This window comes from Myripristis murdjan, chromosome 4 (genome assembly GCF_902150065.1).
Source record: "Myripristis murdjan chromosome 4, fMyrMur1.1, whole genome shotgun sequence".
In the NCBI taxonomy this organism is placed as follows: Eukaryota; Metazoa; Chordata; class Actinopteri; order Holocentriformes; family Holocentridae; genus Myripristis; species Myripristis murdjan.
The window spans coordinates 36,098,079-36,118,608 of NC_043983.1; the positions used below are offsets into that span (position 1 = coordinate 36,098,079).

General features: G+C 47.6%; 1 protein-coding gene across 1 annotated transcript; it reads left to right on the plus strand.

Annotated features, from left to right (window-relative positions):
* The first annotated feature begins 1,348 nt into the window (after nt 1–1,348).
* Nucleotides 1,349–19,644, plus strand: lrrc39 (leucine rich repeat containing 39). The gene is made up of 7 exons (XM_030049156.1): nt 1,349–1,473; nt 1,927–2,032; nt 2,611–2,767; nt 8,335–8,471; nt 9,696–9,841; nt 10,352–10,504; nt 19,148–19,644. Exons 1-7 carry the CDS (start codon nt 1,349–1,351, stop codon nt 19,371–19,373), a joined length of 1,050 nt encoding a protein of 349 aa, XP_029905016.1. The 3' UTR covers nt 19,374–19,644.
* The last annotated feature ends 886 nt before the right edge of the window (nt 19,645–20,530 follow it).

The following is a 20,530-nucleotide window of genomic DNA, read 5'->3' on the forward strand; positions in this document are numbered from 1 at the left end:
TTTTGAATCCCCTAACCCCTGGTCCCGGTCCTGTGACCTAACCCCAACCCTAACCCTTTACCTAACCCTGTGACCTAACCCTAACCCTGTGACCTAACCCCAACCGTGTGACCTAACCCTAACCCAACCCTAACCCTAACCCTGTGACCTAACCCTGTGACCTAACCCTAACCCTGTGACCTAACCCTAACCCTGTGACCTAACCCTGTGACCTAACCCTGTGACCTAACCCTGTGACCTAACCCTAACCCTGTGACCTAACCCTGTGACCTAACCCTGTGACCTAACCCTGTTACCTAACCCTAACCCTGTGACCTAACCCTGTGACCTAACCCTGTGACCTAACCCTAACCCTGTGACCTAACCCTGTGACCTAACCCTGTGACCTAACCCTGTTACCTAACCCTAACCCTGTGACCTAACCCTGTGACCTAACCCTAACCCTGTGACCTAACCCTGTGACCTAACCCTAACCCTGTGACCTAACCCTAACCCTGTGACCTAACCCTGTGACCTAACCCTAACCCTGTGACCTAACCCTAACCCTGTGACCTAACCCTGTGACCTAACCCTGTGACCTAACCCTAACCCTGTGACCTAACCCTGTGACCTAACCCTGTGACCTAACCCTAACCCTGTGACCTAACCCTGTGACCTAACCCTAACCCTGTGACCTAACCCTGTGACCTAACCCTGTTACCTAACCCTTTACCTAACCCTAACCCTGTGACCTAACCCTGTGACCTAACCCTGTGAACTAACCCTAACCCTGTGACCTAACCCTAACCCTGTGACCTAACCCCAACCCTTTACCTAACCCTAACCCAACCCTAACCCTGTGACCTAACCCTGTGACCTAACCCTAACCCTGTGACCTAACCCTAACCCTAACTAACCCTGACCATGCCGGCCTCCAGCTCCCCTCAGTCTGCCTCCGTCCTGACAGACTGACGAGTCGGCAGCTCCAGGGCTCGCTTCTTCTTTTCTGCTGTAGGAACTGAGCAGCAGACCTTCATCACACACACACACACACACACACACACACACACAGAGCCAGGCAGCCAATCAGAGAAGGGGAGGCAGCCTGGAGGAGATATGCACAGTGACCTCTGCTAGTTTCTGGTTTGGGCGTGGCGGTCAGCTGACAGGAAGTGGCCTGGTGTGTGTTAGCAGAGTGGCGGTCAGCTGACAGGAAGTGGCCTGGTGTGTGTTTGCAGAGTGGGGGTCAGCTGACAGGAAGTGGCCTGGTGTGTGTTTGCAGAGTGGGGGTCAGCTGACAGGAAGTGGCCTGGTGTGTGTTTGCAGAGTGGCGGTCAGCTGACAGGAAGCGGAGCGGGCGTGGCGCCTCATGGCGGGCGTGGCGGCGTGCGGCTCGGTCAGCTCCATCAAGGCCCTGTGGGAGACCCGGATCAGGAGGAGCCAGGAGGAGCAGCAGAGGAGCCGAGCGAGGAGGGAGGCCGCCGCCGCCGGGAGGTCACACTCTTCTTCTACTGTCCCCTTTCCCTCTCTCCTCTTCTTCTCCTGTGATAAAGAGCGCTGCCGCTCCGCCAGACATTTACTCTCTTAGCTCCTGCTCTTGTGCTATCACTGTACAGTACTGCAGTATTATTATAAGGTATTACAGTATTCCTGCACAGTGATATGGTATCCCTCTGTTACTGTGCAGTACTACAGTATGGCAGTATTACAGTATTGCAGTATTACAGTATTGTAGTATTACAGTATTGTAGTATTACAGTGTAGTAGTACTGCAGTGTGATGGCACTGCTTCCTCAGCCTGAGGTTCCTGCGGTTCTCCTGGGAACAGAGCGCAGCTGCTGTCTGTTTCAGTGGGACTGTGTGCATGTGGGGCATCATGTGGTGTGACATCACTTCCTGTGGTGTGACATCACTTCCTGTGGTGTGACATCACTTCCTGTGGTGCAGGCTGTCCGGGGTGTGGGAGGAGCGCATCGCGCTGACTCGGCTGAAGGAGAAGCTGCAGACGGAGGACGGACGCCTCGTCCTCAGGATCCAGCAGGAAGACTGGAGGGTAACTTCCTGCTTCCTGTCCAGGAAGCAGAACCAGCACACAGGAAGCAGAACCAGCACACAGGAAGTAGAACCAGCACACAGGAAGTAGAACCAGCACACAGGAAGTAGAACCAGCACACAGGGAGATTTCCTCCTCTCTGCTTTAATCCCAGAGTTCAGGGTTTAACCGTTCGACTGCCGACTCACTGAGGCTGACTTTAAGGGAAAAAATCATTTGTGAGAAAGTGAGAAGAAAATTGGATTTTAAAAAACTTATATATAAAATTAGCAAGACAATATTTCAAAAACAAGAAAACCATATTTCTAGTTCAAGTCCAACATGCAGGCCAAAAGATTAAAAGAACAGACAAAAAATAAAAATAGACTCTAATAAAATGATGAGACAGTTACAAATAATTTCAGCTGAAACGATCGACTGAAACACCAGATGAGATCTGAGCAGAGGCATCAGGGCCCCGCAGCTTCATGACGGACCCTCAGGGGCCCCAGACCCCACTTTGAGACCCTCTGATGTAATGCTGTGTGTGTGTGTGTGTGTGTGTGTGTGTGTGTGTGTGTGTGTGTGTGTGTGTGCAGGTGCTGCCGGGCTGCCTGGCTCAGTTCACTCAGGTCCAGGAGTGGCAGATTCACCGGGCCGGCCTCCAGCAGGTCCCTCACTTCATCTCCAGCTTCCAGAACCTGCTGGTCCTGGATCTGTCCCGGAACGCCCTGACGGAGCTGCCGCCGCAGATCGGTCAGTCCCGCTCGCCGCTTCACCCACCACCGCCGAAACTCTGTGTGTTCTGAACCAGGCAGCCGAGCTTCTGCTTGGTTCTGTTCCATAACTGTCAGTCAGCCGCCGGGGGGCGAGGCTGCAGCCCCAAACCACCAAACCCGCTCCTGTTTTGTTATTGGGGGGGGGGGGGCAACAAACAGCAAAATTTCTGAGAGTAATTGTTGGGGGGGGGGCATGAAAAAATTGCTGTCTGGCACGACTGTACCTCCCTCTTTCTCTGTTACGCTCCTTTGAAACTTGCTGTACAGCGTTGAGCGCTCAGCATGTTGCTCACTGTTCTATTTCCACTACAGTCCAAGCAGCTTTACAAGAACTAGAAACTCAAAAGAAGCTCTAAAACTAGAGGAAATACCTTGAATAATCCAACTACATCAAACTATTCTTCAAAAAACATATTTTTTGTAGTGTCAACAAAAAACAAAGCAAGATATGGCATCAAATAGTGACATACAGTATATGTTTGAGCTGTACACTGTCCCTTTTAGAGCAAATAAGAAAATGTGTGTCGTCCTTCTGAGCTGGCTAGGCTAACCCTGGCTAACCTCACAACATGTCACACGACGTCGGGGGAGCTATTTAAGTGTGACACACAACAAACAGATCACTAGCGCTAGCTGACAGGCTACGGGGAGCGACTGAAGTGCGACACACAAACATCACCGGTCAAGCGCTAACGTTAGCTACCGTATGAATTTAAAGCCACCTCTTGCATAATTTATTGCATGACTTGGTGCAAATATGTCCCCGCCCCGTGGCAGGTAGACCTCCAAAATTAACTCGCCAACGGAATATTTTAGGCGCATTTGGCGAGTGGCGACCGCTATTTTACAGCCCTGCTCAGAGCTGCGAAAACTTACATTTTCCCATCTCGGCAAGTGGCTTGCTCACACTAACGCTTTGAGACCCTGCATGAGCGCAACATGCGGCAGCTGAGCCAATCGCGTACACGCTACAGGGTGGCAAATGCAGTCAGGATCACTGATTGGCTATCAACGCCGACACAGGTCCTGGTGTCCTGCTCGCACATATTTTTCGTTTTAATATTTCTTTAATTAAATGAACTGTAAAGAAAAAAATCAGCATCAATGGAAAAGTCATAATATATTGAAGGGATGATGAAAAAAATTACTACCAATTAAAATTGTGTTAGTTACCTTTTACTGCCTTTTAAGGGCCTTAATTTGGGCTCCTTTTATTTACTACCTTTTACTACCTTTTACAGCCCCGCGGATACCCTGAGCAGGCAGCAGGAAGCAGACAGCAGGCAGCAGGAAGCAGACAGCAGGCAGCAGGCAGCAAGCAGCAGGCAGCAGGAAGCAGACAGCAGGCAGCAGGCAGCAAGCAGCAGGCAGCAGGAAGCAGACAGCAGGAAGCAGGAAGCAGACAGCAGACAGCAGGCAGCAAGCAGCAGGAAGCAGACAGCAGGCAGCAGGAAGCAGACAGCAGGCAGCAGACAGCAGGCAGCAGGAAGCAGACAGCAGGCAGCAGGAAGCAGACAGCAGACAGCAGGCAGCAAGCAGCAGGAAGCAGACAGCAGGCAGCAGGAAGCAGGAAGCAGACAGCAGGAAGCACAAAGCAGACAGCAGGAAGCAGACAGCAGGAAGCAGGCAGCAAGCAGCAGGAAGCACAAAGCAGACAGCAGGAAGCAGACAGCAAGCAGCAGGAAGCAGACAGCAGGAAGCAGACAGCAGGAAGCAGGCAGCAGGAAGCAGACAGCAGGAAGCAGACAGCAGGAAGCAGGCAGCAGGAAGCAGGCAGCAAGCAGCAGGAAGCACAAAGCAGACAGCAGGAAGCAGGCAGCAAGCAGCAGGAAGCACAAAGCAGACAGCAGGAAGCAGACAGCAGGAAGCAGGCAGCAAGCAGCAGGAAGCACAAAGCAGACAGCAGGAAGCAGACAGCAAGCAGCAGGAAGCAGACAGCAGGAAGCAGACAGCAGGAAGCAGGCAGCAGGAAGCAGACAGCAGGAAGCACAAAGCAGACAGCAGGAAGCAGACAGCAGGAAGCAGGAAGTAGACAGCAGGAAGCAGACAGCAGGAAGCAGGCAGCAGGAAGCAGGCAGCAGGAAGCAGGCAGCAGGAAGCAGACAGCAGGAAGCAGACAGCAGGAAGCAGGCAGCAGGAAGCAGACAGCAGGAAGCACAAAGCAGACAGCAGGAAGCAGACAGCAGGAAGCAGGAAGTAGACAGCAGGAAGCAGGCAGCAGGAAGCAGGCAGCAGGAAGCAGGAAGTAGACAGCAGGAAGTAGGCAGCAGGAAGCAGGCAGCAGGAAGCAGACAGCAGGAAGCAGGCAGCAGGAAGCAGGCAGCAGGAAGCAGGAAGCAGACAGCAGGAAGCAGGCAGCAGGAAGCAGGCAGCAGGAAGCAGGAAGTAGACAGCAGGAAGTAGGCAGCAGGAAGCAGGCAGCAGGAAGCAGACAGCAGGAAGTAGGCAGCAGGAAGCAGGCAGCAGGAAGCAGACAGCAGGAAGCAGGCAGCAGGAAGCAGGCAGCAGGAAGCAGGAAGCAGACAGCAGGAAGCAGGCAGCAGGAAGCAGGCAGCAGGAAGCAGGAAGCAGGAAGCAGACAGCAGGAAGCAGACAGCAGGAAGCAGGAAGCAGACAGCAGGAAGCAGGAAGCAGACAGCAGGAAGCAGACAGCGGGAAGCAGGAAGCAGACAGCAGGAAGCAGGAAGCAGACAGCAGGAAGCAGACAGCGGGAAGCAGGAAGCAGGAAGCAGACAGCAGGAAGCAGGAAGCAGACAGCAGGAAGCAGGAAGCAGACAGCAGGAAGCAGACAGCGGGAAGCAGACAGCGGGAAGCAGGAAGCAGGAAGCAGACAGCAGGAAGCAGGAAGCAGACAGCAGGAAGCAGGAAGTAGACAGCAGGAAGCAGGAAGTAGACAGCAGGAAGCAGGCAGCAGGAAGCATGCAGCAGGAAGCAGGAAGTAGACAGCAGGAAGCAGGCAGCAGGAAGCAGGCAGCAGGAAGCAGGAAGTAGACAGCAGGAAGTAGGCAGCAGGAAGCAGGCAGCAGGAAGCAGACAGCAGGAAGTAGGCAGCAGGAAGCAGGCAGCAGGAAGCAGACAGCAGGAAGCAGGCAGCAGGAAGCAGGCAGCAGGAAGCAGGAAGCAGACAGCAGGAAGCAGGAAGCAGACAGCAGGAAGCAGGCAGCAGGAAGCAGGAAGCAGGAAGCAGACAGCAGGAAGCAGACAGCAGGAAGCAGGAAGCAGGAAGCAGACAGCAGGAAGCAGGCAGCAGGAAGCAGGAAGCAGGAAGCAGACAGCAGGAAGCAGACAGCAGGAAGCAGGAAGCAGACAGCAGGAAGCAGGCAGCAGGAAGCAGGAAGCAGGAAGCAGACAGCAGGAAGCAGGCAGCAGGAAGCAGGAAGCAGGAAGCAGACAGCAGGAAGCAGACAGCGGGAAGCAGGAAGCAGACAGCAGGAAGCAGGAAGCAGACAGCGGGAAGCAGACAGCGGGAAGCAGACAGCGGGAAGCAGGAAGCAGGAAGCAGACAGCAGGAAGCAGGAAGCAGACAGCAGGAAGCAGGAAGCAGACAGCAGGAAGCAGACAGCGGGAAGCAGACAGCGGGAAGCAGGAAGCAGGAAGCAGACAGCAGGAAGCAGGAAGCAGACAGCAGGAAGCAGGAAGTAGACAGCAGGAAGCAGACAGCAGGAAGTAGACAGCAGGAAGCAGGAAGTAGACAGCAGGGAGAAGGAAGGAGGAAGCAGGAAGCAGACAGCAGGAAGCAGGAAGTAGACAGCAGGGAGAAGGAAGCAGGAAGTGAGGGGTTGAAGTCTGTAGACCAACTAACTCCTGCAAAACTACAGACTGCAGTTTATTTCCTGTGTGCTGGAGCTTCACGTTGCGCTGCCTGCTCAGGTTGCTCAGGTTGCTCAGGTTGTTGCTAAGGCTGTTGTTCAGGTTGTTGTTCAGGTTGTTGCTAAGGCTGTTGTTCAGGTTGTTGTTCAGGTTGTTCAGGTTGTTGCTCAGGTTGTTGTTCAGGTTGTTGCTCAGGTTGTTGTTCAGGTTGTTGTTCAGGTTGTTCAGGTTGTTGTTCAGGTTGTTCAGGTTGTTGTTCAGGTTGTTCAGGTTGTTGTTCAGGTTGTTGTTCAGGTTGTTGCTAAGGCTGTTGCTCAGGTTGTTGTTCAGGTTGTTGCTAAGGCTGTTGTTCAGGTTGTTGTTCAGGTTGTTCAGGTTGTTGTTCAGGTTGTTCAGGTTGTTGCTCAGGTTGTTGTTCAGGTTGTTGCTCAGGTTGTTGCTCAGGTTGTTGTTCAGGTTGTTGCTCAGGTTGTTGTTCAGGTTGTTGCTCAGGTTGCTCAGGTTGTTGTTCAGGTTGTTGCTCAGGTTGTTCAGGTTGCTCAGGTTGTTGTTGAGGTTGCTCAGGTTGTTCAGGTTGTTCAGGTTGTTGCTCAGGTTGTTCAGGTTGTTGCTCAGGTTGTTCAGGTTGTTGCTCAGGTTGTTCAGGTTGTTGTTCAGGTTGTTCAGGCTGTTGTTCAGGTTGTTCAGGTTGTTGCTCAGGTTGTTCAGGTTGTTGCTCACGTTGTTCAGGTTGCTCAGGTTGTTGTTCAGGTTGCTCAGGTTGCTGCTCAGGTTGTTGAGGTTGCTCAGGTTGTTGCTCAGGTTGTTCAGGTTGCTCAGGTTGTTCAGGTTGTTGTTCAGGTTGCTCAGGTTGTTGCTAAGGCTGTTGTTCAGGTTGCTCAGGTTGTTGTTCAGGTTGCTCAGGTTGCTGCTCAGGTTGTTCAGGTTGCTCAGGTTGTTCAGGTTGTTCAGGTTGCTCAGGTTGTTCAGGTTGTTGCTCAGGTTGTTCAGGTTGTTGCTCAGGTTGTTGCTCAGGTTGTTCAGGTTGCTCAGGTTGTTGCTCAGGTTGTTGCTCAGGTTGTTCAGGTTGTTGCTCAGGTTGTTCAGATTGTTGTTCAGGTTGTTGCTCAGGTTGTTGCTAAGGCTGTTGTTCAGGTTGCTCAGGTTGTTGTTCAGGTTGCTCAGGTTGTTCAGGTTGTTCAGGTTGTTGTTCAGGTTGTTTCTCAGGTTGCTCAGGTTGTTGTTCAGGTTGTTCAGGTTGTTGCTCAGGTTGCTCAGGTTGTTGCTCAGGTTGTTGCTCAGGTTGTTGTTCAGGTTGCTCAGGTTGTTGCTCAAGTTGTTCAGGTTGCTCAGGTTGTTGCTCAGGTTGTTGTTCAGGTTGCTCAGGTTGTTGCTCAGGTTGTTGTTCAGGTTGCTCAGGTTGTTCAGGTTGTTGTTCAGGTTGCTCAGGTTGTTGTTGGGGTTGCTCAGGTTGTTGCTCAGGTTGCTCAGGTTGCTCAGGTTGTTGTTCAGGTTGTTGCTCAGGTTGTTGCTCAGGTTGCTCAGAGGGGAAAGTCGTCTGCCAGGTTTTTGTGCGTCACAAAACATCCGACCTCTGATCTGATCAGACTGTTGCTGTTTCCTGTGGCGAGGAGCACTGCTGCAGGTTCCTCAAACACACATGTTCAGAAAACATTTTCCACTGTCACGCCCGTGTGTGTGTGTGTGTGTGTGTGTGTGTGTGTGTGTGTCTGTGTGTGTGTGTGTGTTTGTCAGGGCGGCTGGGCCGGCTCAGGGAGCTGCTGCTCAGCTGTAACCGGCTGCAGACGCTTCCTGAGGAGCTGGGAAGCTGCGAGAGCCTGGAGCGACTGGAGCTCGCCATGAACCGAGACCTGAGCCAGCTGCCCGCCAAGGTCAGAGGTCACCCGCCGCCACTGCCTTTCACAATAAGGGCCTGCTCAGGAAATCCTGGAATATTATTGAGAAGTTTTCCAGTCATGGAAAAAACCTGGAAAATTTGTGATTAAATATCCTGGAAATATTAGAGAGATTCTGGAAAATGATCAAAGTCCCCATGAAATGACGTCACATGACCTCCACTTCCTGTAAAACAGTGACATCATCCTGCACCAGTGGCTGGCAATAAAAAATTTCAACCAGTAAAACCTTCGCAAATCTTTAAACATCCTCCTCATCCACCTGTCCCTTCAAATTAAAAGTCTGTTTCCACTCCCAAACTGGCCCTGCGTTCCAGTCCCCACATTACCACACTACTTAGTATGCAAGAAAAATAATTAGTATGTCCCAGTACATAGTGTGTCAGATGCAGTATGCCAAGAGTACCAGGATGTTCTACTACATCCACTCAGATTTCACAGTCTGCATGTCAGCATGCTGCTCTGGCCATTCTGACCCACAATCCTTTGCACAGTGGACGTTGCACAGCGGACGTTACATTGCACTGACTGAGCTGCGTGTACAGGCCACGCCCACATGCGGAAGACAACACACACACACACACACACACACACACACACACACACACACAGCACTCACATCGGTTGCAAATGTGGAGCTACGGACGGCGGAGGAAGTGAGCGAGAGGGGCGGAGCTCAGGGAGGACGGATGGAGTGTGTCCGAATAGTATGCATACACATGCATACTGCATACTACACTGCATACTTTATAAGGGCAGCTGCAGTACATACTAAAAGGAAAAAGCAGAAGTATGAGATTTGGAACGCAGAGCCTGAGATCCTGTTGGTTTGCACTTGTGACTGATCCCTCCCTGCACCATGTCCCGCCCACACTTCCTGTTTCAACAGGAAATACAGAAAATCAACAAAGTAAGAGACCATTTCATGGGGTCTTTAAGTTAGGCTCATTTTAAATATCCAAATGTTTCCTGGGCTGCAGCTGTTTTGTTGTGCAGTGTCACATGTACCCTGACCCAAACCCAGACAACACCCTTAACCCAACACGCCGCTCGTGAAGAGCCTGTTGTCTGGAAGATGTTAGCGTGTTGTTCACATGTTGACTGTTTTTACAAGTGACCTAGATTGTTATGCAGCACGCAGACATGTTGACAGCATGTAATTTGGGAATGTGGGGTCTTGGTGCTGCTTCTGCTCTGCAGCTGAAGAACCTGAGGAAGCTGCAGCGCCTCGATCTGTCCATGAACGACTTCTCCTCGGTGCCGGACGCCGTGCTCGACATGCCCGAGCTGCAGTGGCTGGACATGGGAGGAAACTGCCTGCAGAGTTTACCCGACGACATCCACAGGTGGGCGGGGCCGAGACGCCGTGTGACCAGACGGCCGGCGCCAAAAGCCCCACTAACCCTTTATGTAACCCGAGGCCTTCGACGTTCTGCTTTTAAAAAAGAGGAGCCTGTAGCTCCCAGGCTGGATGTTGGTTCAGTCTGATGATGTTTAACCTGCCAGGTGTGTTTAGCTTAGTCTGACTAACATAAACCTTTTGGTCCCTGCTCTCCTCCTCCGCCAGGGAAAATAGTCCCTAAGCGGGGAAACGTTTTGCTTTCCAAAGCCAATTATCAGCTGTGTGGTTTCTGAGTGTGGAGGACTTTGTTCACCGCAGAAGCAGAACATTATAAGGCGTCGGCTTCAACCACAAACTCACTTTTTGGTTCCATGCTGTGAAATCTGTAGTTGATAAATGGTTTGTTGAGGAGGAAAATGTTAACAGGACCAACATTCAGAACCACTATGATGGAGCTTTACCTGTCAGCCAGGTGGGGCGGAGCTTCACGTGGCTGTGCGGCCTCTCTCTGCAGGATGGAGAAGCTCCACACTCTGTGGCTGCAGAGGAACCAGCTGGAGAAACTTCCAGACAGCATCAGCAGGATGGCCAGCCTGGACACGCTGGTGCTGAGCGGCAACAAGCTGCGGGACATCCCGCCGCTCATGGAGAGCATGAGCAACCTCAGGTCAGTCAGGACATGAATAAATATTTTGGGGTTTTTTCCCCATAAATTTGTTTTTCCATAATTTTACTACTTTAATCTCAGAGAATATCTGAGTTTTCCTTCTTGACAATTTATGAATGAATGAATGAATGAATGAAAAAAATTATTCCGGTCAGGTTATTTAAAAATACACCGTTTATCAGAAAAAGAAAAAAACAAAACAAATAAATACACATTCTGTCAGTATAACTGAAAATAACCACAACCGAAAAGGTACAGGCTGAAGCTAGCGCTTATTATCGCCTACTGTGATGTCCTCGCTACAGTGTAGGAACTGCAGCTATACAACTAGCTAAACTCTTCCCTGCAAATGATTGACTTGAGTCGTAGTGAGCTTTTGTTGCTGTTTACTGTGGCTCTTTTGTATCATCTTACAGGTCAGAGTGAAAACTGTAACAAAACAAAATACAAAAATCATCATTTTACTCTGCAACATGTGCGTTCTTCAATGTAAATACATATAAATGAAATATTTTTTAATACAAACTAATCGAATGCTTTTCCATGTAAATATATATATATTTTTAACAATAACTTACATATAAAACTATGAAATTATTCACTTACGACATTGCCTCTGTGGCGTTTACAGTGTGGATTACTTTTAAGGAACACAGAAACACTGATGACTGATTTTGCTAGCTTCGTCAAGCTAAGTTGAGTGAGAACATGTAACTTCCTCAATAAAGTAAACACATTTCAAAATAAAGGTATTTCAAAATAAAAGCATGTTCAAATCTATGCCATAAGGGCAACACACTCCCCGCCTGACCTCAATGAGGTCACTAACCAACCACCCCATGAACTAAGTGGGTCTCTGAACATCAGTCTTTGCAAGAAGTAAGACAACTTCTGAGACTGGTCTGAAGAACCTCTTTGAGTGTCCTTGATCTGTGGTCTTTAATTCCACCTTTCTCACTCTTCCATCTCCTCCAGAGAAAGCCTTTGTGATCACAGCCATCGGCCAGTTGTTGCGGGCAGCTTGACTGTCTTTTAGAAGCACAATGTCTCCCTCTTGCAGGTTTTGGTGTGAGTTGTTCCATTTCCTCCGGTGCTGCAAAGTTGGCAAGTACTCCTGACTCCATCGGGCCCAGAATTTATTGGCAAGAGCCTGTACTTGTCTCCATTGCTTGGTGAGGAGGTCTTTGTCTGTAAAGTCTCCTGGTGGAGGTGGGACTCCAACTTTCTGGGTCAAAAGCATTGATGGTGACAGAATAAATGGATCCTCAGGGTCATTTGAAACTGGGATTAGTGGCCTTGCATTGATAATGGCTGTCACTTCTGCCATCAGTGTGCACAAAACATCATGGGTTAAGTGAGTATGCTGTTCACGAAGCATTGAGTCCAGAATTCTTCTGGCCACCCCAATTAGACGTTCCCAAGAACCACCCATATGCGAGGCATGTGGTGGGTTGAATTCCCATGAGCACCCTTGTTGGTTTAGGTACCTCTGCACAGTCGTGTCTGGTTGGTTTTTACTCATTCCAAGCTCCTTACATGCTCCCATGAAGTTTGTGCCGCAGTCAGACATGAGCTGTTTGGCAGGTCCTCTTATAGAAAAGAAACGCCTTAAAGCGTTGATGCAACTTGAAGTGTCCATTGAATCAATGACCTCGATGTGTACAGCTCTAGAGCTCATGCAGCAGAACATTATAGCCCACCTCTTGCTTGTAGCTTGTCCTCCCCTTGTACGTCTAGTTGTGATGGGCCAAGGTCCGAAGACATCCAACCCCACATACGTGAAAGGAGGGCAGGTTTGCAAACGCTGTGGTGGCAAATCTGCCATGCGTTGTTCTTGCATTTTGCCCCTAAGCTTACGGCAGGTCACACATTTGTGTAAGACCGAGTTGATGAGCCTTTTTCCTCCCAAGAGCCATAGTCCTGCTGCTCTGACAGCTCCTTCTGTCAGGTGACGGCCTTGGTGTTTGACCTGAGCATGATGGTGCCTGACAAGCAACAAGGAAACATGATCATCCTTTGGGAGGATTATTGGGTTCTTCTCTCCAATCTCAAGGTTAGCATTTTTTAGTCTGCCTCCAAGACAGATGAGATTGTTCTGCAAGGTTGGACTGAGGCAACGAAGACTGCTGCTTAGAGGGACTGGCTTGTTTGTCATCAAAGCTTCAAATTCTTTTAGGAATGCTCTCTTCTGAACAGCTCTGATGATGACTTCCTTTGCTTGAGACAGTTCTTCTGGAGTGCGAGGCAGATCACACTTATGCCATCCTTTACACTTGTCCATGCTGTTGGAGAGATTGTGGGACCTTGCAATGTGAATTAGGAGTGCTATAGCTCGAACAAGAGAGTTGAAGCTGGAGAACCTTTGAAAGCGTTCTGTGCTGAGGCCTTTCTCCTGAAACTTTGTAGCATAACTACTCACTGGTGGACGGACATCCCTATCCAGCTCTGGTTTGACTAGGTCAAAAGATTGGACTGGTTCTGGTTTGTTAGGAGAGCTGAGCAGGAAGTCAGGCCCTGTGAACCACGTTGTCTGTGCCAGGAGTGAGGCAGGAACAGACCTTGATGCGTGGTCAGCAGGATTATCCTCTGTGCGCACGTAGTGCCATTGATCAGGTCTTGTGGTTTGGCGGATGCGCTGCACTCTATTATGAACATAGACGTAGAAGCGTCTGGATTCATTATAGATATAACCCAAAACCACTTTGCTGTCAGTGAAAAACTTTGTGGAATCAAGCCTCAAATCCAATTCGTCACAAATCAAGTCTGCCATTTCCACGGCTAGGACTGCTGCACAAAGTTCCAGCCTTGGAATAGTTGGTTCAGACTGCGGTGCAAGTTTGGCCTTCCCCATGACGAATCCAACATGAGTTTCTCCATCTTCTTGTACAACTTTCAGGTATGCCACAGCACCGATGGCTTTGGTAGATGCATCAGAAAACACACACAACTCAACATGCACTGCCTTAGCAAGAGAAGCCGCGGTGTATGTACGTGGTACATGAAGGTGTCTCAGGTCCTGAAGCGAGTCTTCCCAGGCCTGCCACTTACTGAGTTTATCTTCAGGCAATGTTGTATCCCAGTCAGACAGCTCTGCTGTGAGTTCCCGGAGAAGAGCTCTTCCTTGGATTGTGACCGGGACCAGAAAACCCAAGGGGTCGAAAACACTGTTCACCGTGGAGAGGACACCACGACGAGTAAATGGCTTGATGTCATTTGCCACAGAGAAGGTGAACGTGTCGTTTGTTATCTCCCACAGGAGACCCAGGCTGCGTTGAGTAGGAGCAACCTCTCCACAGAAATTCACATCCTTCGCGACTGCAGCACAGTCTTCAGTTGGGAAAGCTTTCAAGACTACATGGCTATTTGAAACAAACTTGTGAAGCCTCAGGTTTGATTCAGCAAGTGAAGTCTGCGTTCTGCGTAACAAGTCGATGGCTTCAGCCTCAGTCGGCAAAGAACGAAGGCCATCGTCCACATAGAAGTGGCGCTCCACAAAGTTGACTGTGTCAGTTCCATGTTCTTGTGCACCCTCTCTGATAGCTCTTCTGAGTCCATAGATAGCTACAGCAGGGGACGGGCTGTTGCCGAAAACATGAACCTTCATCCTGTAGTCTATGATTTCTTTTGTCATGTCATTATCCTTATACCACAGGAATCTCAGGTAGTTCCTGTGGTCCTGTCTCACCAAGAAGCAGTGAAACATCTGCTGTATATCTGCCAGGATAGCAACCCTTTCCTTCCGGAACCGCATCAGAACTCCTAGAAGTGTGTTGTTGAGATCGGGGCCAGTGAGGAGCACATCGTTGAGAGAAACCCCCAAGTGTTTGGCACTTGAGTCAAACACCACCCTGATCTGGCCTGGTTTTTGTGGGTGGAACACCCCAAAGGTTGGTAGGTACCAGCACTCTTCACTCTCTCCCAATGATGGTGCTACCTCCGCATGACCGTTCTCTAATATTTTTCCCATGAAGGTCACGTATTGCTGTTGCATCTCTGGTCTCTTGTTTAGACTGCACTGGAGTGATGCAAAGCGTTTGACTGCTTGTTCTCGGTTGTTGGGCAAGCGTTGCCTTGGTTGCTTAAATGGGAGTGGGGCAACCCAACTATTAGACTCATCTCTGTAGACTTCTTTGTCCATCAGTTTCAAAAAGATATCATCTTCAATCGAAGATGCCAGCTTGTTGTCACGTTCAGTGTGATTGAAGACCGTTTGTCCCAACATTTCTTCTGCAGCTTTCCCAATCTCTGACATCCCATCACTTGGTGTTGCGCCATAATGAATCTTTTCTTTGATGTGCAAGAAGCTTGTGCAGGGTTGGAGAAGTGAGGGTCGACCATTGTCAAGTACAGTTGTTTTGAAAGTGTTGACTGTTGGCTTGTGTGCGCTTCCCAAGCACACTTCCCCAACTAGCACCCATCCTAGGTCCAGGCGTTGCGCAAAGGGGGCATTGTGAGGTCCGTTCACTTGTTCTCTAACTTTGTGTACTCTTATTACATCTCTACCAAGCAACAGGAGGATCTCAGCAGTAGGGTCGACCTCTGGAATGTGCTCTGCTACCTTGACAAGATGAGGATGATGTTGAGCTGCATTTGGAGTCGGGATTTCGGCCCGATTGTCGGGTATATCGTTGCACTCGGTAAGCGGAGGAAGAGGGATTTTGGCCCTTCCATCGAGTGACTCAACAACAAAGTCTTCAGCTTTGCGCCCAGCTGCTTCTACAATGCCAGAACACGTCTTCAGATAGTACGAGTATGGTTTGCACTCTACATTAAATAGCTCAAACAAACTGGACCGTGCCAACGACCTGTTGCTTTGGTCATCCAGGATGACGTAGGCCTTAATAGCTTTGTCTGGTTGGCCTTTGCGATATACTTTCGCAAGACAAATCTTGGAGCATGACCGGCCAATTTGTCCTATGCCACAAACCTCAGTGCAGTTTGAGTTAACAACTGCTTTGATGGTGTTGTTCTCTTCTCCCTCCCCGCCATTGTGTGGTGAAGTTGAGGAAGCCTTAACTTGAGGTGCAGGGCCAGGATGCATGGCAGAGTCATGATAGGTGCTGTCACACTCCATACACTTAACTGCATTTGGACAGTCCTTAGCAAAGTGAGAAGTTGAACCACAACACCTAAAGCATATTCCTCTATCCTTGAGAAACATCTTCCTTTCTTCCAGGTTCTTGGCTCTAAAAACTTTGCACCGTTTGAGAGGATGTGGCTTGCTGTGTATTGGACAACTTTTGTTTGGGTCACTCACACCTTTCACATTGTTTGCACTTGTGTCTGTAGAAGCAACATCTGTTTTGTGGACTGAAATGGGGTTCCTTGTACCTTTAAACGGGGCTCTCTCAAACTTTGTGGGTGAACCGCTAGTGCCTGGGATAGCAAAGCTGGGGTCATTTCTTTTCCGTGCCTCACAGCATATGAACTGGCTGAAAAATCCGAATGGTGGAAATTGTCCTCCATTTTCTTCCTTGTATTTTGAACCAGCTGAAATCCATTTTTCTTGAAGCCCATAGGGCAGTTTTGCAACTATGGGTTCAATGCCACGTGCAGTGTCTAAGTAGGAGAGAGCTGGGAGGTAGCCATCCTCCTTGGCACACTGTACTTCCATCAGCAAATCTGCTAGTTCCCGTAGCTTCATGTGTTCCTTTCCTGAAACTCTTGGGAAATTGTCAAGTCGGTCGAAAAGAGACTTTTCGATCATTTCAGGTGCAGCATAACATTCCTGGAGGCGATCCCAGGCCTTCTTAAGTGTTATGACTGGGTTTGTTATGTGCACTGACCGTATACGTTTAACATGGTTGCTGGACTCTTTACCAAGCCATTTTATCATTAAGTCCAATTCCTCAGTAGGTGTGAGGCCTAGCCCTTGTGTGACATTGCTGTATGATGACTGCCATGCACGATAGTGTTCAGGATTATCATCAAACTGATATAAACTGGAATTCACCAGGTCGCGCCGAGCCAGGTACTGCGCCAGGTGCTCAGTTATGGGTGCACTGTGGGCAGCTGTAGGCACACATTGGGGATAGAAGGGCTGTGCTGACTTTTTCAGGTTGGAGTGACACATTTTTGAATCTCTCTGCTGGCCAGATTCTCCATGTGAAGCCTGATTTTCCTTTTTGATTGCTGACGGGACATACACATTGTCAAAATCGTCATTGCCTAATGCTGGGTGGCTAGTGTTATTTGCATATGATGTTCCATTTGGAAAAACAGGGGTCCGACATTCTGGATTAAAGGGATTGTGAGAGCTAAGTACTGTTTCATCTGCTGGGGGCTGACTTGTTGATGGGTGAGCTTTAATGCTTGCTTGAGCTGGGAAGTCAGTTGAAGGACGGCTTCTGTGTGAGTGTGGGTCAAAATGAGCGGTAATGTAATCATTTGTACGTTCCATTTTGTCTTCCTCTGATGGGCCTACTTCATCTATTAGCAAACCATTTTCCCTGGCATCTGCTGCTTCCCACACGGCCGCTTCAGCCTCTGTTGCTGCTGCCTCTCGGCGTACAGCTAGCTCTTCTAGCTCTGTTTCCCTCTTTACTTTCTCCACGTGATATGCAGCATCTCTATCAGCCTTTACCTTTTGATATTCGGCTTCTATGTCAGCTTTCTCTTTCTGTTGCTCAGCCTCCTTAGCTGCTCTCTCTATTTTAGCTTTAGCTTCTTGTTCGGCGAACACAAGGCGTGCTTTAGCTGCCTCTGCTTTAGCACGTGCCCGTATTAATGAGCTAGTTGACGATGCAGATGACCGTGAACTCCTTCTACTAGCCACTGAAATCTTGTCACTTTGTTTTGCTTCCATCTTGCCACGATGTACAACACCAGCTTTTCACTGTCTTTTCACTGTGATGTCCTCGCTACAGTGTAGGAACTGCAGCTATACAACTAGCTAAACTCTTCCCTGCAAATGATTGACTTGAGTCGTAGTGAGCTTTTGTTGCTGTTTACTGTGGCTCTTTTGTATCATCTTACAGGTCAGAGTGAAAACTGTAACAAAACAAAATACAAAAATCATCATTTTACTCTGCAACATGTGCGTTCTTCAATGTAAATACATATAAATGAAATATTTTTTAATACAAACTAATCGAATGCTTTTCCATGTAAATATATATATTTTTTAACAATAACTTACATATAAAACTATGAAATTATTCACTTACGACATTGCCTCTGTGGCGTTTACAGTGTGGATTACTTTTAAGGAACACAGAAACACTGATGACTGATTTTGCTAGCTTCGTCAAGCTAAGTTGAGTGAGAACATGTAACTTCCTCAATAAAGTAAACACATTTCAAAATAAAGGTATTTCAAAATAAAAGCATGTTCAAATCTATGCCATAAGGGCAACACACCTACCCTTCTTATCAGATCAGCTTAATCAGATCAAATTATTCAAAACATTAAACAGAAAAATAACAGCATTTTACACAAAAATCCCAAATATAACTTCAGAACGGTATCAGAAACATCAACTACTTCTCTCATATTATAAATGATAAATCATAAAATACCTTATTTTTGAATGAATCGAGGACTGACTGGCACGTCTTCAATTTGTCGTCTAGACCGTTCCATAAATCCACACCCCTCACAGAAATACATTGATCTTTTATTTTAGTCGTGGATTTTATTTTCTCAATCATATGTTTCCCTCGGAGCTCATATCTACATTCCCTTTTTTTAAACATGCTCAATATTTTACAAGGTAACAGATTGTTATATGCTTTGGAGATTATCAGTGCTGTTTTGTAGTCCACTAGGTCCATGAATTTGAAAGCCCTTAATTTAATAAATAATCCTTTTGATGGTTCCCTGTAGTTTGATTTTGTGATAATCCTTACAGCTCTTTTTTGAAGGATGAAAATAGGTTTAGTATGGGTAGGATATGCATTCCCCCATATTTCTAAGCAATAAGTTATGTAGGGGACAACCACTGAACAATACAGAATATACAAAGCACGCTCGTTCAACAAATCCTTTACCTTTTAAAGTATGGCAATTGATTTGGCTAATTTTGATTTAACATGATTGATATGCATTTTCCAATTCAGTTTATGGTCCATAATGACACCTAAGAATTTTGTTTCAAACACCCTTTCAATTTCTGTATCCTCTATTCTCAGTTTCACTTCTCTGTCTATTGTACGATTCCCAAATATCATAAATTTTGTTTTACTTGTATTTAAAGATAACTTATTTACATCAAACCATTTTTTGACCAGTTTCATCTCATTTTCAACAGCAGTTATTATTTCAGTTAAATGTTCCCCAGAACAGAAAAAAATGCGTCATCTGCAAAAAAGGATACAATTCATATATTTTGACACTTTACAGAGTTCATTCAGGTACAAAATAAATAGTTTTGGCCCAAGAACTGACCCTTGTGGGACCCCACATTTTACCTTTAACAACACAGAATTGGATTTATCACAAGAGACATATTGCCATCTATCACTTAGATAAGAACATAACCAGGAGTGAGCTACCCCTCTGACGCCATATATATACATCTTTTGCAGTAATAATCCATGATCAATCGTATCAAAGGCTTTTTTTAGATCAATGAAAATTCCCATTGTGTATAATTTATTGTCTATTGCAGTAGTTACTTCATTCTTCATGTTTTGTTTCATCAGGTTCGTGAATTTTCGGGACAATCCTCTGACGCTGGACATCGAGCTGCCGGCCAGGAGGCCGCGGGCCGGGGCCGAGGATGAGGAGGACGATGAAGATGACAGGGAGATGTTTGGCCGGGAGTTCATGCACTTTTACATCCAGGAGGCCAGGAAGCGAGCGTACGCCGTGCTCAACATGCACCGCGCCGGCCCCCAGCCGCCGCCGCCGCCGCCCTCTGCTCACTAACCCTAACCGCACTGATGTGAGGCCCGGGGCCTTCACAGGGGGGCCCCTCAGCAGAAAGAGGAACAGTGTAAATGCCCATTAAAGGCATCTGATCCAGCATCACTGACCTTAAAGAGGCCCTTTTAATAATTATATGGGTTTGTTGTATTTTTATTTTTTTAATTTATTTTTTGCAAAACAATTTTCAGATAATTTCAGGTAATTTTTGATAAACCTTTTAAACACAGCAAATCTGACCTGTTATTTTAAATGATTTTATTCATTACCTTTTTCTCCCTGCATGTTTTTAAAGAATCATTGTAATCATTAGAAATATATCATTTAAGCCGGGGGGGGGGGCAGCTGACAGTGTGCTGAGAATTAATTTCATAACTTTAATTACTTTAATAACTCTTAACGAGGTCGTAACACAAGTTGAGTCTCTGCAGCTTCAGAACTGAAATAATGATGGAAAAAATACCAAAATACAAGCAAACACCTGAAATATCAATAATAACATGAGTTTTAATCATGTGTGAATTATGAATTATTAAGTATTTAACCCAATAATCCTAACAGGGGAGGTAACAGGCCAACCTGAAAGACACCATGTATTAACTGATGTTTTAATCCTTAATGTGCTATATTTACTATTTTATTTCTAATATAGTTTATGTATTTATATATTGTTATTTATATCTTGTTTCATGCTCAGGCTTTTTTACTGCTTTTCTAACAGTGTGTGGATTTACTGCCCTGAGCTGCTGGATGCTCACATTTCCTTCAGGATCAATCAGTTGATTGATTATTACTGAATAACACATTGATCATCAATCAGTTTCTTGTTAACATTAAATAATTAACATTAAAATGAGGTTTGTTGTTTCAGAGCGGAACGAGGCGCCGCCAGCCTGCAGGCCGCCGCCGCCGCCTCTTCATCAGAGTCTCTGCTTTGAATAAAGGAGTCGGGAGAAACATTAGATTCCTATTTTAATTCAGCCAATCACAGGACACAAGCAGGTGAACTGAACACCTGAAGAATAAAAGTCTGAAAAATCTTCAATATAAACTTTACAAAACCAAACAGGCTGGTGTTTCACTTCTGATGTATTGGACGATTAAAAAGCTCCGTCCCGGTTCCCCTGCAGGTTCCAGAAGGTTCCTCTGCTCTCCTCCCA

Excerpts from the sequence above, each read along its gene's own strand:
- lrrc39 (XM_030049156.1), top strand. The coding sequence starts at position 1,349 with ATGGCGGGCGTGGCGGCGTGCGGCTCGGTCAGCTCCATCAAGGCCCTG. Across the intron at positions 2,033-2,610 it reads TCCAGCAGGAAGACTGGAGG|GTGCTGCCGGGCTGCCTGGC; the intron begins GTAACTTCCTGC and ends GTGTGTGTGCAG. Across the intron at positions 2,768-8,334 it reads GGAGCTGCCGCCGCAGATCG|GGCGGCTGGGCCGGCTCAGG; the intron begins GTCAGTCCCGCT and ends TGTGTTTGTCAG.